The sequence below is a fragment of the Rissa tridactyla genome, chromosome 4, assembly GCF_028500815.1.
Source record: "Rissa tridactyla isolate bRisTri1 chromosome 4, bRisTri1.patW.cur.20221130, whole genome shotgun sequence".
NCBI classification, from domain to species: Eukaryota; Metazoa; Chordata; class Aves; order Charadriiformes; family Laridae; genus Rissa; species Rissa tridactyla.
Window position 1 is genome coordinate 29,191,865 of NC_071469.1, and position 18,434 is coordinate 29,210,298.

The 18,434-nt window shown below is 44.3% G+C and overlaps 1 protein-coding gene across 2 annotated transcripts in view; it reads left to right on the forward strand.

Annotated features, from left to right (window-relative positions):
* Positions 1–2,705: 2,705 nt before the first annotated feature.
* NEK9 (NIMA related kinase 9) overlaps positions 2,706–18,434 on the forward strand; it is a 25,460-nt gene continuing 9,731 nt past the window's right edge. The window contains exons 1-12 of one of the 2 annotated variants that reach the window (XM_054199964.1): positions 2,706–2,963; positions 3,421–3,450; positions 4,188–4,365; positions 7,412–7,467; positions 8,328–8,398; positions 10,288–10,393; positions 13,018–13,149; positions 13,952–14,062; positions 14,651–14,715; positions 15,634–15,684; positions 16,776–16,968; positions 18,226–18,370. In XM_054199964.1, coding sequence (XP_054055939.1) covers positions 2,775–2,963; positions 3,421–3,450; positions 4,188–4,365; positions 7,412–7,467; positions 8,328–8,398; positions 10,288–10,393; positions 13,018–13,149; positions 13,952–14,062; positions 14,651–14,715; positions 15,634–15,684; positions 16,776–16,968; positions 18,226–18,370 — 1,327 coding nt within the window. In that variant the 5' untranslated portion in view covers positions 2,706–2,774. The remainder of the gene's footprint in view (positions 2,964–3,420; positions 3,451–4,187; positions 4,366–7,411; positions 7,468–8,327; positions 8,399–10,287; positions 10,394–13,017; positions 13,150–13,951; positions 14,063–14,650; positions 14,716–15,633; positions 15,685–16,775; positions 16,969–18,225; positions 18,371–18,434) is intronic. The other variant, XM_054199965.1, reaches the window with a different exon arrangement.

The window sequence follows — 18,434 nt, forward strand, 5'->3', positions numbered from 1 at the left end:
CATCTAGTCCAACCCCCCTACCAGAGCAGGGTCGCCTAGAGCAGGTTGCACAGGAACGTGTCCAGGCGGGTTTGGAATACCTCCAGAGTTGGAGACTCCACAACCTCTCTGGGCAGCCTGTTCCAGTGCTCTGCCACCCTCAAAGTAAAGTTCCTCCTCAGGTTGGTAGTTTTGTCTGCTGCCCCTTCTCCACCTGAAAAAATTTGCCACGCTTGTGCGTGTTCTGCTGTTCCTCCCCCAAACCGCTGCTGGTGGTGCTGTGGTGGCTCTGGTGGGCCTGCCTTCCCTGAGGAAGGTGGAAAGAACAGAGGGTTTAGAAAAACTGCCTGTTGGCATTTCTTGGATATTTGTGTAAACCTCAAACAGGTGAGCCCAAGCTTTTGCTGCAGCACTAAAATACTTGTATTTGCTCCATGGTGTTTGTAAGAAGCCTGTTTTGCTGACTGACCTAAACTTTCTGCAAAATGGCAGTAATTGATGCCCAATTACTCTTTCTGTTGCCAGAGATGCATGTGGTTTGTCACCTGAAACTCGGCGCATTAGCTTTTGCACTTCCAGCTGCTGACAGAGCCTGCCAGAGGACCTGTGGTCTCCAGGTGTCCGTCCCAGTGATTGTAGCTACAAGAATCATTTGTTTAGCTCATGTTTGGAGAAAGCTGATGTGTCCTGAAGGACCCACCTGAGCTGGTCTGTTTCAGTTTTTGCAATACAATGTACGTGTTGAATTACTTCCTTTGGGGGCACATTACTCAGAAAAGGCAACGACAGAACCACGCTTGCGTTGCTCAGTGTTACTTCTGCGGTTTCCTCCGCTGCTTCATTTCCTTTCATAGCTGATATTCCCGAGGTACCTTTTCCCTGAGCTTTTAAATCAGTTGTGTTGTGTGTTTTTTGCATAAGCTGCCCTTGAAGGTTTCTGTTGGAATGGTAATGAGATGAACTTGGGTTTTCTTGGTTACGTGGGGGGTGTTGTTCCTGCAGGCAGAGAGGAGGCTGTGCTTGTTTTCCAGCTCTACCCCATTGCAGCTCTGGTCTGGTCTGATCTGATCTGCTGCAGAGCTTTACGCTGTAGGGTTTTCTCACCGTACCAGCTGCTTGGTCTTTTATTTCCCTCCTGAACATAACTTATTTGGATAATCTTCCCCCAGGTCTAAGGTATTTGCTATACACATGTAAATGGAATCTCATGGTGTTGTCTTCCTAATTATAATTAACCATGTAGATGCCTTGTCATTTCTTCCTTCTCAGCGTGGGCTGCTCTATCCTTGTGTTAGTAACATAATCAATGTGCTGTCTTGACTCTGAAAGCCATGAATGAAACCTGTGAACTAAGGCTGGTCCTTGCTATGATTTGGTTTAAATGAGAGTGTTCCTACCCTTACCCAAACTCATCCTTCCATAATGGTTTTGCAAGAGGCAGAATGGCACATTGTCTCTTGGTGGTATGATGTCTTTACATGCTTGAGTATCGGTGCAAAGTCGGGTGTATATTCTTCAGTTATATTCCAATAAACCTGAGTGGGCAGCGGCTGTTCCTTCCCTTAGGAGCATCTTCTTGTGAGAATTGCTGCCCTGCTTTCTAAAGCGTAGTAAAGGCAACGCAGTAGGGTGACTAAATCTGATTTAGATAGCTACTACTGTGCTCATTTTATGGAAGATTTGTTTTGATACTGTAGATAATAATGGGCAAGATAACTCTACTTTTCAAACCGGAAAAATGAAGATTGACTTTTTCAGTTAGTCTTCTGGTTTTCTACAACTGTTACAGATTCCTTAATGCCATTTCTGTGTGACTTTGCCATCTAGATTTTTTTTTTTTTTTTTAAATTATTACATGTTGCCAGGTACTCCCCTTGCAGTGGAGCGAGTGAATGAGCCTTAGCAGAACACATGTGAGCTTTTTCATTTCCTACAAAGCTCCTTTATTCTAAAACTGAGGTGCTGTCTTTGTTGCTTGGAAGGACATTTGTGTGGAAATAGTTGTGATGCACAGCAAAGGAACTGAGATGGGCGAGTTGCTTGCTTTAAAACCTCACTAAGATTAAGGTTGCTAATACTTCCTTATGACAGAAGTTATGGCAGCTCCAGAACTCAAATATTGTTTATGAAGCTTGCAGTTTATTTCATCTTGGGTAGAGAGAAACCTCATTAATCGCGAGTGGCATGGTACGGGACACTGCTACTGGTTATTAATGGTGTGAAACGTGTATGTACCCACCAGAGATGCCCTCACCTTCCCAGCAGGTCTTTTAGCCTGTGACACAGCTGTGGTATTTACTGGTGTGTTTCTCCCCTGTAGCGATTATTTTTCAGTAACGTATATTACGTGCAGTACCCTGAAGGAAAAAAGAAGTTAATATGTGTGAGGTAAGAAACAGTACTGACTCTTTTTGATATAAAATCAGTTACTTCAGGCAGGTTATTTATTATAAAAATATAAGTTGCAAGCTTTTTTAGGAAAATAACCTTGAAGCCTTGACTTCTGGGGAAGGAAAGTGCCTTCTGCTTCAGGGGGGTTTCACCGGGCGGCGGGAGGGAGGCCGGGTCGAGAGACGGCTTCACCGCTCCACGCCCCGCGTTCCTTAAACCCCTGCTTTTAACAGGCTTTGAAACCGCTTTTTGTGGCGGCGGGGCTGAGCTGGGTCCCGGCGGCGGGAGGCGGGAGCGGGGGAGGTCGCGGCGGCGGCAGGAAGCGGTTCCGGGTCGTCGTCGGGAGCCAACATGGAGCCCGTCGTGCTCGCGGGGCCTCGCTGAGGGAGAGCCGGGCCGCCGCCATGTCGCTGGGCGAGTACGAGCGGCACTGCGACTCCATCAGCTCCGACTTCGGCAGCGAGTCCTCGGGCAGGGGCGGCTCCCGCGGCGGCGGCGGCCTGCCCGGCGAGCAGGAGGAGCTGCACTACATCCCCATCCGCACCCTGGGCCGCGGAGCCTTCGGCGAGGCCACCCTCTACCGCCGCACCGAGGTGGGCTGCCCTGGGGGCGGTGGCGGGGCGGGGAGCGGGAGAGGGGCCCCTCTCCTCCTCCTCCTCCGCCCCCGAGGAAGGGGGCCCCGGGGGCTGCTCCGAGGAGGGCCCGGGGGCTGCTGTCAGGGCGAGCGGGGTGGTTTTTGGAGGCCCCGGGGCCCACAGAGCCGCAGCGGGGCTCGTCCCCCCGGGGGTGACTGACTGACAGCCCCTAGGCTGACGGACTGACAGCCCTCTGAGGTGACAACAGCCCCCGGCATGACTGAGTGACAGCCCCTGGGGGTGACAGCAGCCCCCAGGGGTGACTGACAGGGTTTGGGTTTCGGCACATTTGAGCACTGCTAGTCTCTCGGTCCCCTGAAGTTTCGTAGGGAGGTGTGGAGACTCTTCTCATGCTAATAGATTTCTCGTTGTGTTTGTTGTTTTGTTTTTTTTTTTCTTCTATGTTTTATTCCAGTCACAGAGGACATGGGGGCATCTCATACAGGTAACTCTCTCGCGGGACCAGCGTTTCAGTGTAATCAGGGGAAACTGGCTGAAAAGCCAGTCCTCCCTGTGCTCCCAAGTCGTTTAATCCCATACAGTCCGATCCTAGTTGTGCTTTTTAGCATCTGTCAAAGAAAAGTGCTTGAACTCGGTTCCCAAGGGAAGTTTTTCATTTTTTTTCCTGGGGGAAGACCAACCTGAGGCGTCATGGCTCAAACAGCTATAAATGAATGCTGTTCACTTAACAGATCACTCACAGTGTGTCTGACAACGTGGGTGGGCCAGACAAGGGCAAACTAAATTTGTGCTCGTTTCCTTGATTTTTTAAATTTTTTATTTTTTTTTTTTAAGAATACCTGAGTATTTGTAATGGCTTATGGTCTTGTACAGTTATGGGATTGGAAATACACTGTTCTCCCTTTATTGAATTGGAGTATGTTTAGTCTTTATTGAAACAAAACAAACTCTGTGTCTTTCCCTGGAAACCTTGTAGTATGTTTTTTTTGGTGGTTTGTTGTTTTTGGTGGCCAGCTAGAAAGATGGCTTCAGGCCATTGGTATTCCTAGCGACAAACAGAAACCCTCAAAACTTATTGTTGTGAAGAATCTTTGTCTGAAATCTGTAAGAGGCAGGAAAGCCTTTTTACCTTTCCTGAAATTTTAATTTCCTGCTATAAAGGCACATACTGTTCTCTTTGTAGTAGTGTGTTTTTAATTAAAAGATGTTTTTGTGTTTCAGGATGACTCACTTGTAGTGTGGAAGGAGGTGGACCTTACCCGGCTGTCAGAAAAGGAGCGTCGTGATGCTTTGAACGAAATTGTTATCCTTGCCCTGTTGCAGCATGAGAACATCATTGCATACTACAATCACTTCATGGATAACACCACGCTGCTGATCGAGCTGGAGTACTGTAATGGTGAGATCCCTACTCCCACTCACAAAACAGGCAGCTGCCACATTGCGGAGTCGCCCTCCTGCAGAACCTGCAGGGGGTTTTCCTGGGGTGTCCTCTGGGGAGCGGAGTGGAGGTGAATTCTGCTGCGTGGCTTCTGAAGAAGAGACTGTGAACCCTTCTGATTGATTTGTGTCTCAGGTGCCAAAGAAAGAAGCCCAGTAGTTAGTGCAGGCAGTTCAGGTAGTAGATGATTTCTCAAGTCTTCCGAGTAGCTGGTGCAGTGGAGGATGTGTGTTTTTGATAAAGTACACTTAAAATGCGCCTTGCTATGTTCTTTTAGGAAGATGGTGGGAAAAGACCATCACGGTATTCAGCTTTCTCTGCCAGTACAGAGTGGGGCTGTTTTTCAGTAAGGTCTCTTAAATAGACCTCTCCATTTGGCAATTAGAAATCAAAGCTTAAAAATCTACTGGCACACTGCAGTGAGGACTTTTTTCCTGCCTTGTGCTATCAGCTTCTAAATTTGCTATAAAAAAAAATAAATCTGGTTGTTCTGGTGGTGGAGAAAACTTTAAAATTCCATCCAAGAGTAGATCAGATGATATTGTTTGGACTTTGCAGGGGAAAGTCACAGCTGGGATGGAGTGGTAGAAGGATTTGATATGAGTGGCTGAGTTGCAACTGTTCTCAGGCAGCTGGAAGAGGAGGTCATATACAGCTAACGCTGCTAGAACAGGGTATCTACCCAGGACTGCAATACGGTTTCTATTTGGATGAGTGGGACAGCCCCCCTGGCTACGTAACCTGTGTGTGTTTGTGGATTACATTAAGCCTTGGCTTATCAGCAGAAACCTTTTTTTGGTGGAAAAGGCTGTCATCGTGTTGTCATCATCTTGGACAGATTGTTTCACTGGGACAAGTTGGGGAGGACAACAGAGTTGTGCGAAGTATTTTTGAAAGGTGTCAAACACCCTGGTTGGCAGGTTGTCCAAAGTTGGTTTTGGTTCTCTGTTTTTTGTTCTTATGCAGGGTGGAGTCAAGTTCAATAGTAGGGGCACGTCAGCTCTTTGATGCCCTGTTTATTTTAGGAGTACTCTGTGTGAGTTATTTCCCTGCCCTGAAAAGACTGCATGCTTGGGTCCATTATGAATTCATAGGAGGACATAGAGAGAAGTCGCGTAGTACTGATGTCTGTGCATGTTTGGTTATGTCTCTAAACTGCTTGTTTTGCTTTGGGTCAATAATCAAGAGATGAGTATATAGCCTTCATTGCCTGAATATGTCTGAGTGGTATAGAACTCGGGACATGAGAAAGAGGGAATCTCATTTAGACTTAAGGATATTGGTTTTGCCAGTGTGTTAATAGTTGTTTCTGTGGCTTTTGTTACAGTGTACAAGTCCAAGATAATTTGTGAGTAATTTTTTAAAGTAAGGCCGGACTAGTCACTGTCAGACACTCCTCAGAATCCAAAGGTTTTACTGTTTAATTGGTATGTCTCTTTTGGAGATTTAGGAAGGACTTTTAAATTAGAGTAAATATTGTCCCCATTTTACAGAGGAGGAAGCCAAGTTGTTGACTGATTTGCCTGTAGTTAGTTCTGTATATCTGTTATGGTACCATAAGACTTGGATTTCTATGGGATAACATCGGTGAATACATCTGAAATAGATTTGGGAAGAAATATCCTATAAATACATTTGTTGAAGGCAAAATATAATGTCAGAAGGTTAGATGCGATTAGATGAAACAAAGAAGAAAGTAATATGTTTTTTGTGTGTGTGCATAGAGGTATTGGTTGTCTGAATCAAGAGCTAATTGGTCTCCTTGTGTATGATTTTGGCGATGTAGTACCTGCCATGCTGCTCTTTGGTTCAGAAAAGCATCAAAAAAGATGGCAAAAAATCAGAGCTGAGGAACAGTGTTCACTAAAAGCCTGCATAGACTGAATCACTGGGAAGGAGGTTCATAAGAAGAGGCACAAGTGAATACTTTGGTTAAATTGTGAAGGTGAAGAGTGATTAGTAGATAATTTGCCAATGTGAACACAAGGCTGAAAACAGAAATGTTGAGCAGCTATAGCAAGGCCAAATGAGAAGAAATTAAGCAAAGGGAATCTTAATTAGAATATCAGAAAAATCTTCCTAACATGGAAGTCTGAAAAAAGTCCCTCAAGGAGGCAAAGGAGCCATTGCGACCTGCTTTGGACATCTACAACTTGACAAGCCCATGGAAATCATACAGCAGAAAGCTGTCTTGCACCATACCTGTGGGAATGGGAGAGGGCCTGGCGTTCCGCTACTATTAGGACTTAATATATGATAATTGGGAAATGGAATAGCAACAGGATGTGATCAGAGATTTGGGTTTTACTGGTAGGATGCTAATCTGACTGGGAGTCTCCCTGCCTGCAGCCCTCAGCATCGTTTCTTTTAGCTCTGTTTGATTTTCAGTCTGCTGTCTTGAAATTCTGAGGTGCCCTGAAGAGCCTGCTGGTTTCAGGCTTCTGTTGGTGGTGCTGCTGTTGTCAATGCTTTGTGAATTCTGCACTGATGTATTTGGCAGGGCAGATGGAGTGAGGCATGTCAGAGCTGGGCAGTAAGGGGGGAAAGGCAGTAACTTGTGCTTTCAGGGACTGCTCTTAACTTGTAATTGCTTTCTTTCTCTCTTTTTAATGTATTATTTATTTATATATAATGCTGAGCAGGACAGTCTCACCTGGTGTACAGGTTGTAAATGTTTGCATATCCCAAGAAGTGCTTGCAGGTAAAAACAGTAGGGACTGCTAGCCTATCTTACTGATTCACTTTTCAGAGAGTATTAAATGGTGGCATTAAAAAAGAATCGTCTCTGCTTAAGCTTAGATATGCTGTTGAAGTTCTCAGATGGAAGAATAATTTAATTTTGTGAGTGCCTGACCGGTTTAAGTGAAGAGTGCTGTGGGTGAGCTGTAGTGCTTTATCAGATCTCTTAGGGGATTTGAGTATTCCCAGCAGTACCCGAGCAGAGTAACTGCTGCCATTAACTAACATGAACCTCTCTGTCTTTCTCACTCACTTATAATTACAGGAGGGAACCTCTACGATAAGATTCTGCGGCAGAAAGACAAATTGTTTGAAGAAGAGGTAATTTGAGGTTTGAGGGAGCAGTGGGGCTGGCCTAATGTTCAGGGGATCTGTGTTGTTATCTGAGTGTTTATAGAATGTTTTTTTCCTTAGTGCTGGTGGGGAATTTCTCTGTGTATCTGGGGACTGATATCCTTCCTTTCCTGTTGAATATTGCAATCATTTATGGACTATCAGAAATTTTTATTTTCTTTTTTGGCTGTCTATTAGCAGTATAAACTTCCAAAGGAGGAATAATGAAAGCACTCAACTCACTTTGGTCACCTTATCATTTTGGCTAACATTTAACTTTAAAAACTCTTTCTGTGTTTCTTCCTGGTTGGTACTCGATTTCTTTCTCTTCTTAACCATTTTGTACGTTCTTTTCTGAGTAATTACCTTGAATCTGTCTCACCATAGTTTGTTTTTTTTCTTGTTCCTTTTTCTTTAAAATTATTTTCTGCTGCCTGCTTCCACCTCATGCTGAGGTGGTTAATGGTTATGCTTATTTATCTTATATAATGACTTTTAAGGCCTTCCGGCTCATGGTGAATATTAAATGGTCACGGTTTGTATTCCAGAGAGCCCAACTGTAAATCTTTCCCAGGTGGTCATTAACTGTCATTCCTAAGCCTTTTCACTCGTTGAATTTTGTGACACTTGTCAGGACAGACACTATGAACAGCACTAGAACAGTCTACCCTTTGGAATATCTTTTCAGAGATTTCCAAAACAGGAAATTCTCAATTTTCATACTCCTGAAAGAGCATCTAAATGGTATGGTCAGGCCCTCTTGCTATGCCTGTCTGTGATGGGCACATTGGGGTGTTTTTTTTTTTTTTTTTGAGCCTCACATAAGGCTTTTATTCCTACCTTTGCAGATGGTGGTTTGGTATCTCTTTCAAATTGCATCAGCTGTGAGCTGCATTCATCGAGCAGGAATTCTTCACAGGTAAGTGTGGCGTTTGGTAAAACTAAGGTAACCAGTGCAGTTCATGGATGTGAACGCAGAACTCCTTTGAGTAGCCTTTGCTTCTGTGTTTAAAGCAAGCACTGAGCTTCTCTCCAAAGCGTAGCTGGACTGCCCAAATGTTAAGTATCACTCTTGTAAAGAATTCTTATTGGGCTACAAACCATCTTGTGATAAATGTGCAAGAAATTTTGTAGATGAAAATGGAATTGCTGTCTTTGATGCTGTGGCTTTGTGAACAAAGAGTTAATCCATGTAGGAAGGAAGTAAATTGGCCCTTTATTGCCATAGCACATAAATGATGTTTGCTAAAGTGGGTAGGAAGAGCAGTTACCAAAGGCCAAAGGTACTTCCTACCCGCTCCACAATTAATAGCTTGAAACCAACACGTGCATCCTTCTGTAATTCCTGGAGGCTGACAGTGATGACGACTTTGCATTTGTCCATTGCTGTAATATAACCTGTGCGAAGCTTTGTCCTGCGTTTGAATCTCATTTCTTCGGCCTGTTATTTAAGGAAGTAATATAGCTTGTTAGCTGTCAGTGGTAATTTTGACATTGACTCTTGAGGTTTTAATGAGTAGCTAATGACCTTTTTCTGATGCCTTTTTCTGTTTGGGAGGGGTAGATTTCATGGCTTATGCGTGCTTCACGGAGACCGTGGTGTTCTGGGCAGTACTGCATATGTAGACAGCTGTTTCCAGCGTGGTTGGGTCGTGTGCTGCACAACATCCTTCTCTAACTAATGAGCTTAGCTGTGTGAGGGTGTTTTCTGTGGGATAGCATTCTGGTTGCTGCCATGCTGAATCTTTGGTAATTGGCAAGCCTCGCTAATGAAGGGTTGGTATCCTATGTTCAACAAAGTAGTGCCTGTTTTTGACCTAAAGCAGATGTCATGTCTGTCCTGCTTTGCAGTGATTTCCTGCTTACTACCTCTGTTGCCCATCTTCACAGCAGGGTTCACAGTCTAGGGACACATGTGGCCCCAAATCCTTCCATGATAATGAATTGAACAGTTATTTAAATGTTTGCAGTGATTTCCTTCTGCTGCAGACATTGTCAGAGTGACCCAGGACTTTGCGATGCCCCAAGTGGATGAATGCAAAGTGCTGCTTTACTTGATGTTGTCCTGATCTACACTGGGAAGTTGTTGATGGTACGTTAGGAAAAGTGGGTGTTGTGAAGTGTTGGCCATGGGAAGCATATCATACTGCGGGGGCTTCCTCTCTGTGTTTACAGCCTCTTCTATTGATCTGTGAAACTACACATAAATTATTCTGTCTGGGAGAAAGTGTTTTCAATGAGTTTTGGAATTCAGCATTTTTGTGGCCATCAGCCTTTTGATCTTCTGGGCATAGTATGTCATGTTATAAAGAGTTCTTGAGGTGTAAGGTAGAGGGTTGTTATGCTTAAGTTCTACAGTGGCATCTGTTTCACACCCTCTGTGTTTATATTTGCATACATGCATATTCATGCACACATTTATGTTTTCATTGAGCTCAGCGACTCCTAGCTTGGGTCTATTTATAAAACTAGGAAAAATAGGACCTGCTCAATGACATTCGTATGAGAAGAGACTGAGAGGGAGGAAAAGAACTTGTCTTTGATTTGTGTCCTTTACATAGGTGTCTGGAGCCTGAGCTTTTTAAACTGTGTTGTGTTTGTGTGGGGATGTGATAAAACATGGATAACTGCAGTTACTGCCCCGATACTTGGAGTCTAATTGCCTTTGGAGAGCTCTGTGTGTGTGTGTGTCAGAGCACGCTGGAAGAGGAGCAAGTACCTCATTTTGGGGGGAGGTATAGTAGCGTGTGGAGAACTGTGAAATCTGGAAATATATTTGGGTGTCTGCATTTCTTTTTTTCCTTTCAGAGACATAAAGACATTAAATATCTTTCTAACCAAAGCAAACCTGATTAAATTGGGAGACTATGGGTTGGCAAAGAAGCTGAACTCTGAGTACTCTATGGCTGAGACTGTGAGTATCTGCCGCCTTTGTGTGCAAACTGAGGTGTGTTTTTCTTTCACCTCTACATGCCTTGCAGAAGACTAGGATGCTGTACGTTACTGCTGCTTGTTTTCTGTTGTTCTCCTTTCCCTCTCATCTCAACTTACCTCAATGTTATCTCACTAACATTGGGATATTTGCTGGTGTTTTGCAGCCTGCAGTTGTCCTTGCTTTTCCAGGTTACCTTTTGGAGGTCTGTCTCTCTGCAAAGCATGTTTCTCTGTGGGCATGGAATTATGCCAGAGCCAGTGTAGCTGTGCTAGAGATCACTGCTCTTCTTTCCCTGATACCAAGGCATGGTACTTCCAAAGGTGAATCTATGTAACATAAAGGCAGTGCTATCCGAAGCGACAGAGACAAGCGGTATAGTCACATCAGTACAGCGCTCTCCTCTGGGATGAAGTCCAGCTTAGCAAGTTCAATTAATTTGGTCATGCTGCTGTGCTAACAGGGGCATTTTGCCTCAGCTGAATCTGAGATAGCTTGGATGTGCTTGCCTGACATTGCACTGTGCCATAGATATGTCTCCTACCTCTTTAATGCTCAGGCTCTGAACTAAATTACAAAGAAACAAGAAAGACACTTGTGCTTCTTATGGTTACCAGGTGTATGGTTTATTGGTAATGCTCTTGGAGGGGGGCAAAGCTTTGTAGGAGAGATTAATTCTAACAGAAGGCTGTCCAGCTTGGCTTTGTCCCAGACCCTTCCAGAAAGCAGTTTTGCAGCCAGAGTTATGACATAGGGTAAGCTGTATTGCAGGCACCTCAAAGGCTCAACTTGGATTTCCCAGCTCCATTAATTTCTGTGGTGAGCACTAGGCTTGGAAAGGGAGACATTGTTTGGAGCTCCTATCTGCTAAAGGCCTTTATTGTAGTTTGGGATGCAAGCCAGCTTGCACTTCCCCTTACCAGGCCGTATTATTAGATTTAATGCAAGCTATTGGTGTTCTGTTCGGATGTGTAGTTAAATGCTTGCCAACCTCCTTCCAGAACACGAGGGTTACTGTGCAGTTGCACAGTAAGTGGGAGCTCAAGGCTGCCGCATGGCAGCAGCAGCCCTTGCTAAGCTGGGCTGCAGCAAAGCCACTTCTGTTTCATCACATTTTTCATGGCCTTCTGGCTTTCAGAGAAAGTGCAGTCTGTGCTATTAATTTCCAGGTTTGTTTTTACCTGCGTTGTGTGTGTTCATCTACACCTGTGAGCTTTTTTTTTCCTTTTTCACTTCTGAAAAAATTTGAACTGTGTTCTTTCATATTTCATTCTGTATATGCTGGCTGTGCTCTGGGCTAGTTGCTCAGTTTGTGATCTAATGACCAGTGGTGGTCTGGAAGTATTTTTTGTGTGGAATGAGCGCAAAACATGTCACTGTCAGTATTTTTAATGGTAACAGTCAAATTACAATTATGTAAAACGTTTATGTCTTGCTTACTAAGTGCCGATTTCTTAATTTATCATTCTTTCTCCCATTTAACAAGGTAGATATAGAGAATATGTCTGTGTCTTTATTACAGAAAGCTTACATCATGGGGTAAAAAGGTTTAGGTGCAGTGTCCTAGTTCTCCATATGATACAACTAGGTAGGCTTCTAAACCTTCACTAGGTGGCTAGGACTCGCATAGCTCTCTAGCTGTCACGCTTGGTAACGGGAGATGGAAGGGAGATGGTGGATTCTGAATATGTCCATTAGGTATCTAGTGTACTAGCAGAGCCTAATAAAAGGCCAGCTTTGTAGTCCTTGGAGCTTTGCTGAGAGAGTTGAAAAGAGGGCAATTATAAATATTTCCCCTTCTTCTAAATTCTCTCTTTCTCATTCTATTTCACTGTCTAATTCCTTGCTAGGGAATGAGCTCCTTTAATCTGGAAGCTTCATTCTTACACCTTTCATCACGTTTGTTCTGCGTCTCCTTGTTGTGACTTTGAGTGATGCCACTATTTCTGTTGTAGCTGGGAGGGCTTCTGTATTTAAGTGCTGGGTTTTGGGATTTTGTGTGTGGTGTTTGTTCTGAACCAATTGTTCAGGAAAGCCCATTCTCAAGTGAAAGCCTTTTACATGGGACTCATGCCAGCTTTATACTTACTGACCCAAAAGTAACGCCTCATTCGTGGGAGACAGCGTAGCCTTTGTCCTGGCAGTACCTTGTGATCAGAGTGGCTCCATAGCCATGGGCTGGCACCTGTGTTTGGAAGCTGTGCTAGATCCCTTTTCCTTCAGCCTCTTATGAGGGTTTACATATGCCTGGTCAGTATGTGATCCCTGACTACTTCTAAATGTAGTTTATGTAAGAGAGGGGCAAGTTCTTGCTGTGTTCTCATGACTACTACTCTGATGAAAAGTATGTACTACATCAGGATCTGAGCAGAGGCAGATCTAAGAAGCTCAGGCACAGGCTTGTAGATGAGAAGGGAAGAAGCGTGCTTGTTGTTCCCATCCTTCCAGCACGTTGGTGGTGTGTGTTAGCTGTGTCACTTCAGTGCTGTGTCAGATCTGCATCTAGTTCTGATGCTTGTGGGCCTGTGTGAACGTGATGGATGCAGAGCTACTGAATTCAAGGCTGCTGGGTCATTTCTGATTTTTTAAATGTTCTTTTTTCCTAGCTGGTAGGAACTCCGTATTACATGTCCCCAGAACTCTGCCAGGGTGTGAAGTACAACTTCAAATCAGATATTTGGGCTGTGGGCTGTGTCATCTTTGAGCTGCTTACTCTGAAGAGGACCTTTGATGCTACTGTAAGTCTGCAAACCAGGATGGACTGAGTAACCTTATTTTTTATCACTTTGAGATTCACACTTGGCTCATAGCTTTCTTAACTCATGTTTTTCTTTCATTGTTTAAATCTGCTGATTAAGAAAATAGTGGCCTGGGAGTGCCAGCTATAGACAGAGAAAATGTCTACACTATTTCCCCTACCCTGCACTGCAGATGCCTCTCTGGCTTCTGCCAAGCTTTGTCTGCAGCCCTGGGTTTACCAGATGCAGAATACAAGCTGTGCTAATTTGTATCATGGTTGTGAATGAGACATCCTTTTCTCTACAGGGAGGAAGTTTGTGATTGTGTAGTCTTTTTGGTTTTTTCAGCATTACTAGCTGTAAATTTTCTGTGCAGCATTCTGTAGCAAAAACTTCCAGCCTTTGGATTTCATAGGATTTAATCCTGTTACCCTTTCTCAAAGTTTGGGTGCAAGAGAAGTGTGGTCAAGCTGGCATGGGGAGGGTGAAAGGGAGCATTTCTGTGTGGTGTTTCAATGGCAATATGCTGCGCAGGAGATTCCATGCAGGGAGAAACCTATCTTCTCTCCACCGTTATGGAATTTGGTGAAAAGTTGGATATTGCCACCAAGTCTTAGTGATCGGAGGTACCATTTCTGCAGGAATTATTGGGCTTCTGGAGAACCTGCTAGGCAGAGAAGAAGGGAGGATGTGTACTGATCAGAGAAGGAGGAAGAAAATAATGGTGGCCTTTAGCATCTCTCCCCATTGGACACATTGTCCAGTTTAGTTCCCTTAGAGCTGGTTTCTGGTTTCTTCCTAGAATCCCCTGAACCTTTGTGTGAAGATTGTACAGGGAAATCGAGCCATGGAGGTTGATTCCACTGTCTACTCCCGGGAGCTGATCCAGATGGTGAATTCGTGCCTTGATCAGGTTGGTGAGACAGTTTTGAATTTTCAGACACCCCTTCCCAGCTGCCTAAGCCATGAAATTCAGAGGTGAAGGGGAATGACATGTCTATATCAGCGGGAGGGCTGTTGATGCAGGGTAACTTCTGTGAGACCTGAGGCGTCACTAAGGCTGGGCTCTCTCCAGTCCTCTGAAAGCATTGTCTCAAGATGCCATTCAGTCCTGCAGGCTCTGGAGGGGTGCTGGGTTTACTCTGTTGATGATTATTTAATGGGCTGGAAGAATAAATTATATTCTAATGCAGTGCTGCAGAGGTAGGGGCATTGTCTCAGTACAGTCTCTTAAGGTTCTGGGTTTCTCTCTGTGATTCTATGTTTCTTTAAGGAATTAATTTCTTGAAAGCAAACATACTATTGATACCTTCAGAGCATGGAAGTCCCTCCCATACATCCTGGCATTTATCCCTGTTAATTCCAAAGATTTGGATTAATTCCTTTCCCTTCTGAAGGGAGTCAGAGAAGGACGTCCATGCAGGCTTTGATATCTGGCCCAAGATTTCATTGTAGGTGATCAGCATTTCCCAGAGAATGACTTGTTGCTCACTTCTTTCAGGATCCAGAGAAGAGACCCACAGCAGATGAGCTGCTTGAACATCCCCTTCTCAGCAAACGCAGGAGGTAATCAGATGGTCTTGCCTGAAACCTGGACAGGTGTCGGGGAGAACAGGAGGGTTTGTGCAGACTGGTGGTGTTCACGCTTTTGAAGCAAAGTCCTAAAGTTATTTTGGCCTGTTGTTGAAGTACACTTCATCCTCTTTAGGAGAGAAGTGCAGTCTTGTCTTCTGATCAGTTGCTATGCCTGTTGGTGCATGGGTATGGTGAGAAAGGTCTTTGCATCCTTTTGTCTTAGAAGCCGTTGGATTGAGAATCTTGAGGCATCCCTTTCTGAGGCTTCTTTGAGGAATGTTGGTTCCCGCTCTTCAGACCTCTGAATGAAGGGTTACCCTTAGATCCTCCTATGATCATTGGAAAAGACCTTTCAGAATATACATCTCATGCAATATAGAGACCCGCGCTCTCACTCTTCCAGAGAGAGTTGCATTGAAAGTGGTGTATTTTAGCTTAGTTTGACCATCGGTCTGCACATACTGTCTTTTTATGAAAAGTGGACCAGAATTCTTGGGGGCAGTAGATGTAGTCCTTTATTTCAAGATTATTTTACTTGATAGTCAGCAAAGTTTGGGTTTTGTCTTGCTGTGTGCGTTGGTAAAAGCCCAAATCCTGGTAATACTTAGCCATTTAAGGTCGTTCTTGTGCATATGGGTATTGGTTGGCCACATTCTGGTGTGTACATATATATATATATATACATATAGTTTGTTGTCCTCGGCTGTCCTGTTAAGTTTGTTAGCTATATGGTACATCAGTTCTGCCCTACTTACTGTGTATTGCTGTGAGCTGGTAAACAGCTGCCACGTTTCCTCCAAGAAGGAGCAGCATTTTATTGGAAACGAAAGCAGTCTTTGTGTGCTGCTTGTCAGTAAATTGCTTTGGGCGATGTTGCTGTTTCCTAAAATGCTTTTTTTCCTTTGGCAGGGAGATGGAAGAGAAAGTCACACTGCTTAATGGGCCAAATAAGCGACCAAGGTAATTATTTGGGCATGTGCTTGAAAGGAAGTCTGGAGAGAACGGCTCCCCAGAGAGGAACTTTGCCGAGAGTGTTAGTCTGTGACAACCGTAATGAAATAGAGTAGTTTAGAAGATTCCTAAATGCTGGGAATTTGACGTAGTTGTTACAGGGTTATTGTCCCACGTTTTACTCTGCCTTTTATATCCTGCTTATATGAATGGCTGGAGCCTTACCTCAGCATGTCCCATACAGCTCTAATCTGTCCTACTGAGGCTGTACTCTTTACAGCCTGCATATCTGAGGATGTAATGTAGATCCCTCCTTTCACACAGATTCCCGTGAGCAGGAAGAATATGACTGAATGTTGGAATATTAAGTGAATGTAAATATCTTTCATAAAAGTGAATATATGCAGAGGTTCTCCACAGTCCCCAGTAAGCCCATAAGTGGGGTTGTTCCATGAAGCACCTGGCTTCCGTGACATGCATAGCTGTCTTTCTGTTGATTTATTGGATAGAATTTGGCCTTTTTTCCCCTCATAAACTTGGAAGTACTATCTGAACGCTTTATGTGAAGTTGTTCCAGTTCATGGTTTGCTCACAAACAGTTTGCTTTGATTACAGCTTCCATTTTGCAATCTGCTTGTGAATTGATTCTTACCTGCATCAGAGAGTTATATTTTTGCCCTCAGATGGAAGCCTATAATTTAAATAAAGAGGATAGTGGGAAGTTAGAAGCTTTTGGATGCTTCTGTATTTTGAGCAAGATTTCATGACCATTCGTAAGGCTTTCATTTTTCACAAATAACAGCAGCTCCATGGCCATTCAGTGAAAGCCCGGTCTTTTTAAATGATATAAAATTGGATTGTAGGCTTTTAAAAATGCTTCCTGGAGCTACTTTCTCTGCTGCTGCGAGACAGGTTTGATCCTGAGTCTCTCTATAGCAGTTGAGGCCTCACAAGCTCTCAACAAAGAGAACATTTTGTGAAAATAAAAACCATGAATGGTCGTGAAGGGAAAACTGATAGACAACTGTAGCAAAATGAGTGATGACAGCGAACACAAACTCATTAAAAGTATGTGTGTTTTGCGGGGGGGTCTTGTGCAGGTCAAGTACCGTGAATGAGGCTCCCATTGCAGTGGTGACTTCACGCACTAGTGAGGTGTATGTTTGGGGAGGCGGGAAGTCCACCCCCCAGAAGCTGGATGCCATCAAAAGTGGCTGCAGTGCACGCCAGGTGTGTGCTGGTAACACTCACTTTGCTGTGGTGACAGTGGAGAAGGAGCTCTACACCTGGGTGGTAAGTGAGAGAAACTGGACGAAAGAGGGTAAGGGTGGGAGAGGAGAGTCCAGGTCCACTGCTGACCGTTCATGAGCCTGTTAGAATCAGAAGGGCAACCAGCTTGGACGGAGAGAAATCTGATTGTAGCGGACATTCTGTGAGGCCACGTGCTTTGGGGCTGACCCAAGTCTCCCAAGGCAAGTGTGTTTTTGGGAGAATTTTTCCATCATGCCAGGAAGTATATTGGAGACTTGCTGTGCACTTGAGGATTGTAGGTGGTGGGCTTGTAGGCCCAGACGCTGAGTCAAACATGTCTTCTTCCCCTTCCGGACTACTAGAAATGCACTGGAGGCTTTGTGATGCTCTGTTGGCTTTGTGTATTTTTGAGGAAAGTTTTCAGAGATCAGAATGGGTGGGATGAGTGACCTTGTTGTAATACAGATGTCATCTGTGAGGCAGCTTGTAGATGAAATCGGAGATGTCTTATACTAAAGAACTCTGCTTTTTTCGATGAGTGGAAATTCTGTAATAGTTTGAAGTGAATTAAAAAATGTTGGCCTATAATGCATTTAAAACAATTGAATCCAGTCTTCTCAGGCTTAGATCGTCAGTGATGTGGAAGTATTCTGCATTTCCAGGCTTCCACAGGCCTTTGTATTGATGGTACAGAATCTGTTAAGACAGATTAGAAAATACTGGCAGGTGGGTGAGAGAAGAAAGAGTTGCAAACGAGAGGAGAGCAACTTGAAGTCATTTGCTGGATGTTCCTGCAAGAATGGCCACTGAAAACTTTCAGCTGGCTATTCATATTTTAGTTTTAGCTTCAACACTACTCACAGTTGTTTTGCTTTTACAGTAGAATTGGTAAGTCTGGTCACTTCAGTGACATTTGTTTCATGTTATGTTTTGGGGTTTTTTTTCGCAGCCATTAGGATTTAGAAAAGTAGGTCAAAAAGCCGAAGGGTGAATTTCAGTCCTGCAGCAGGGAGCAGGTTCTGTAGCCAGGCAGATGAGAAAGGAGCAGGGATTCCTCACCAGCTGGTGGCCTGAGACTGGATCACTCCTCATTAGTGCATAACTGCCTGAAAGGCTGTGCTACCATTTAGAATGTTGCCTGCTGTTATGCCGCATAGATAGCAGTCTCTTCCCTGGAGTAGCTAACGCACTTTCTCTTGCTCTTTGCTGTCTTTGGTTGTTCGTTTGAGGTGCTATAACTATCGGCACCATCTCTGGAGTTGGGGATACATAACCTTACCAGATGTTTCTGTCTTGCAGAATATGCAGGGAGGCACCAAGTTGCATGGGCAACTGGGACATGGAGACAGAGCCTCCTACCGGCAGCCAAAGCATGTTGAGAAGCTTCAGGGAAAAGCCATTCGCCAGGTCTCCTGTGGAGATGATTTCACAGTGTGCATCACAGGTGAGAGCTGAAAGGGGACTACTGTCTCCTCACTTTGCTGTGGAGTTGTTTGCCTTCACAATAA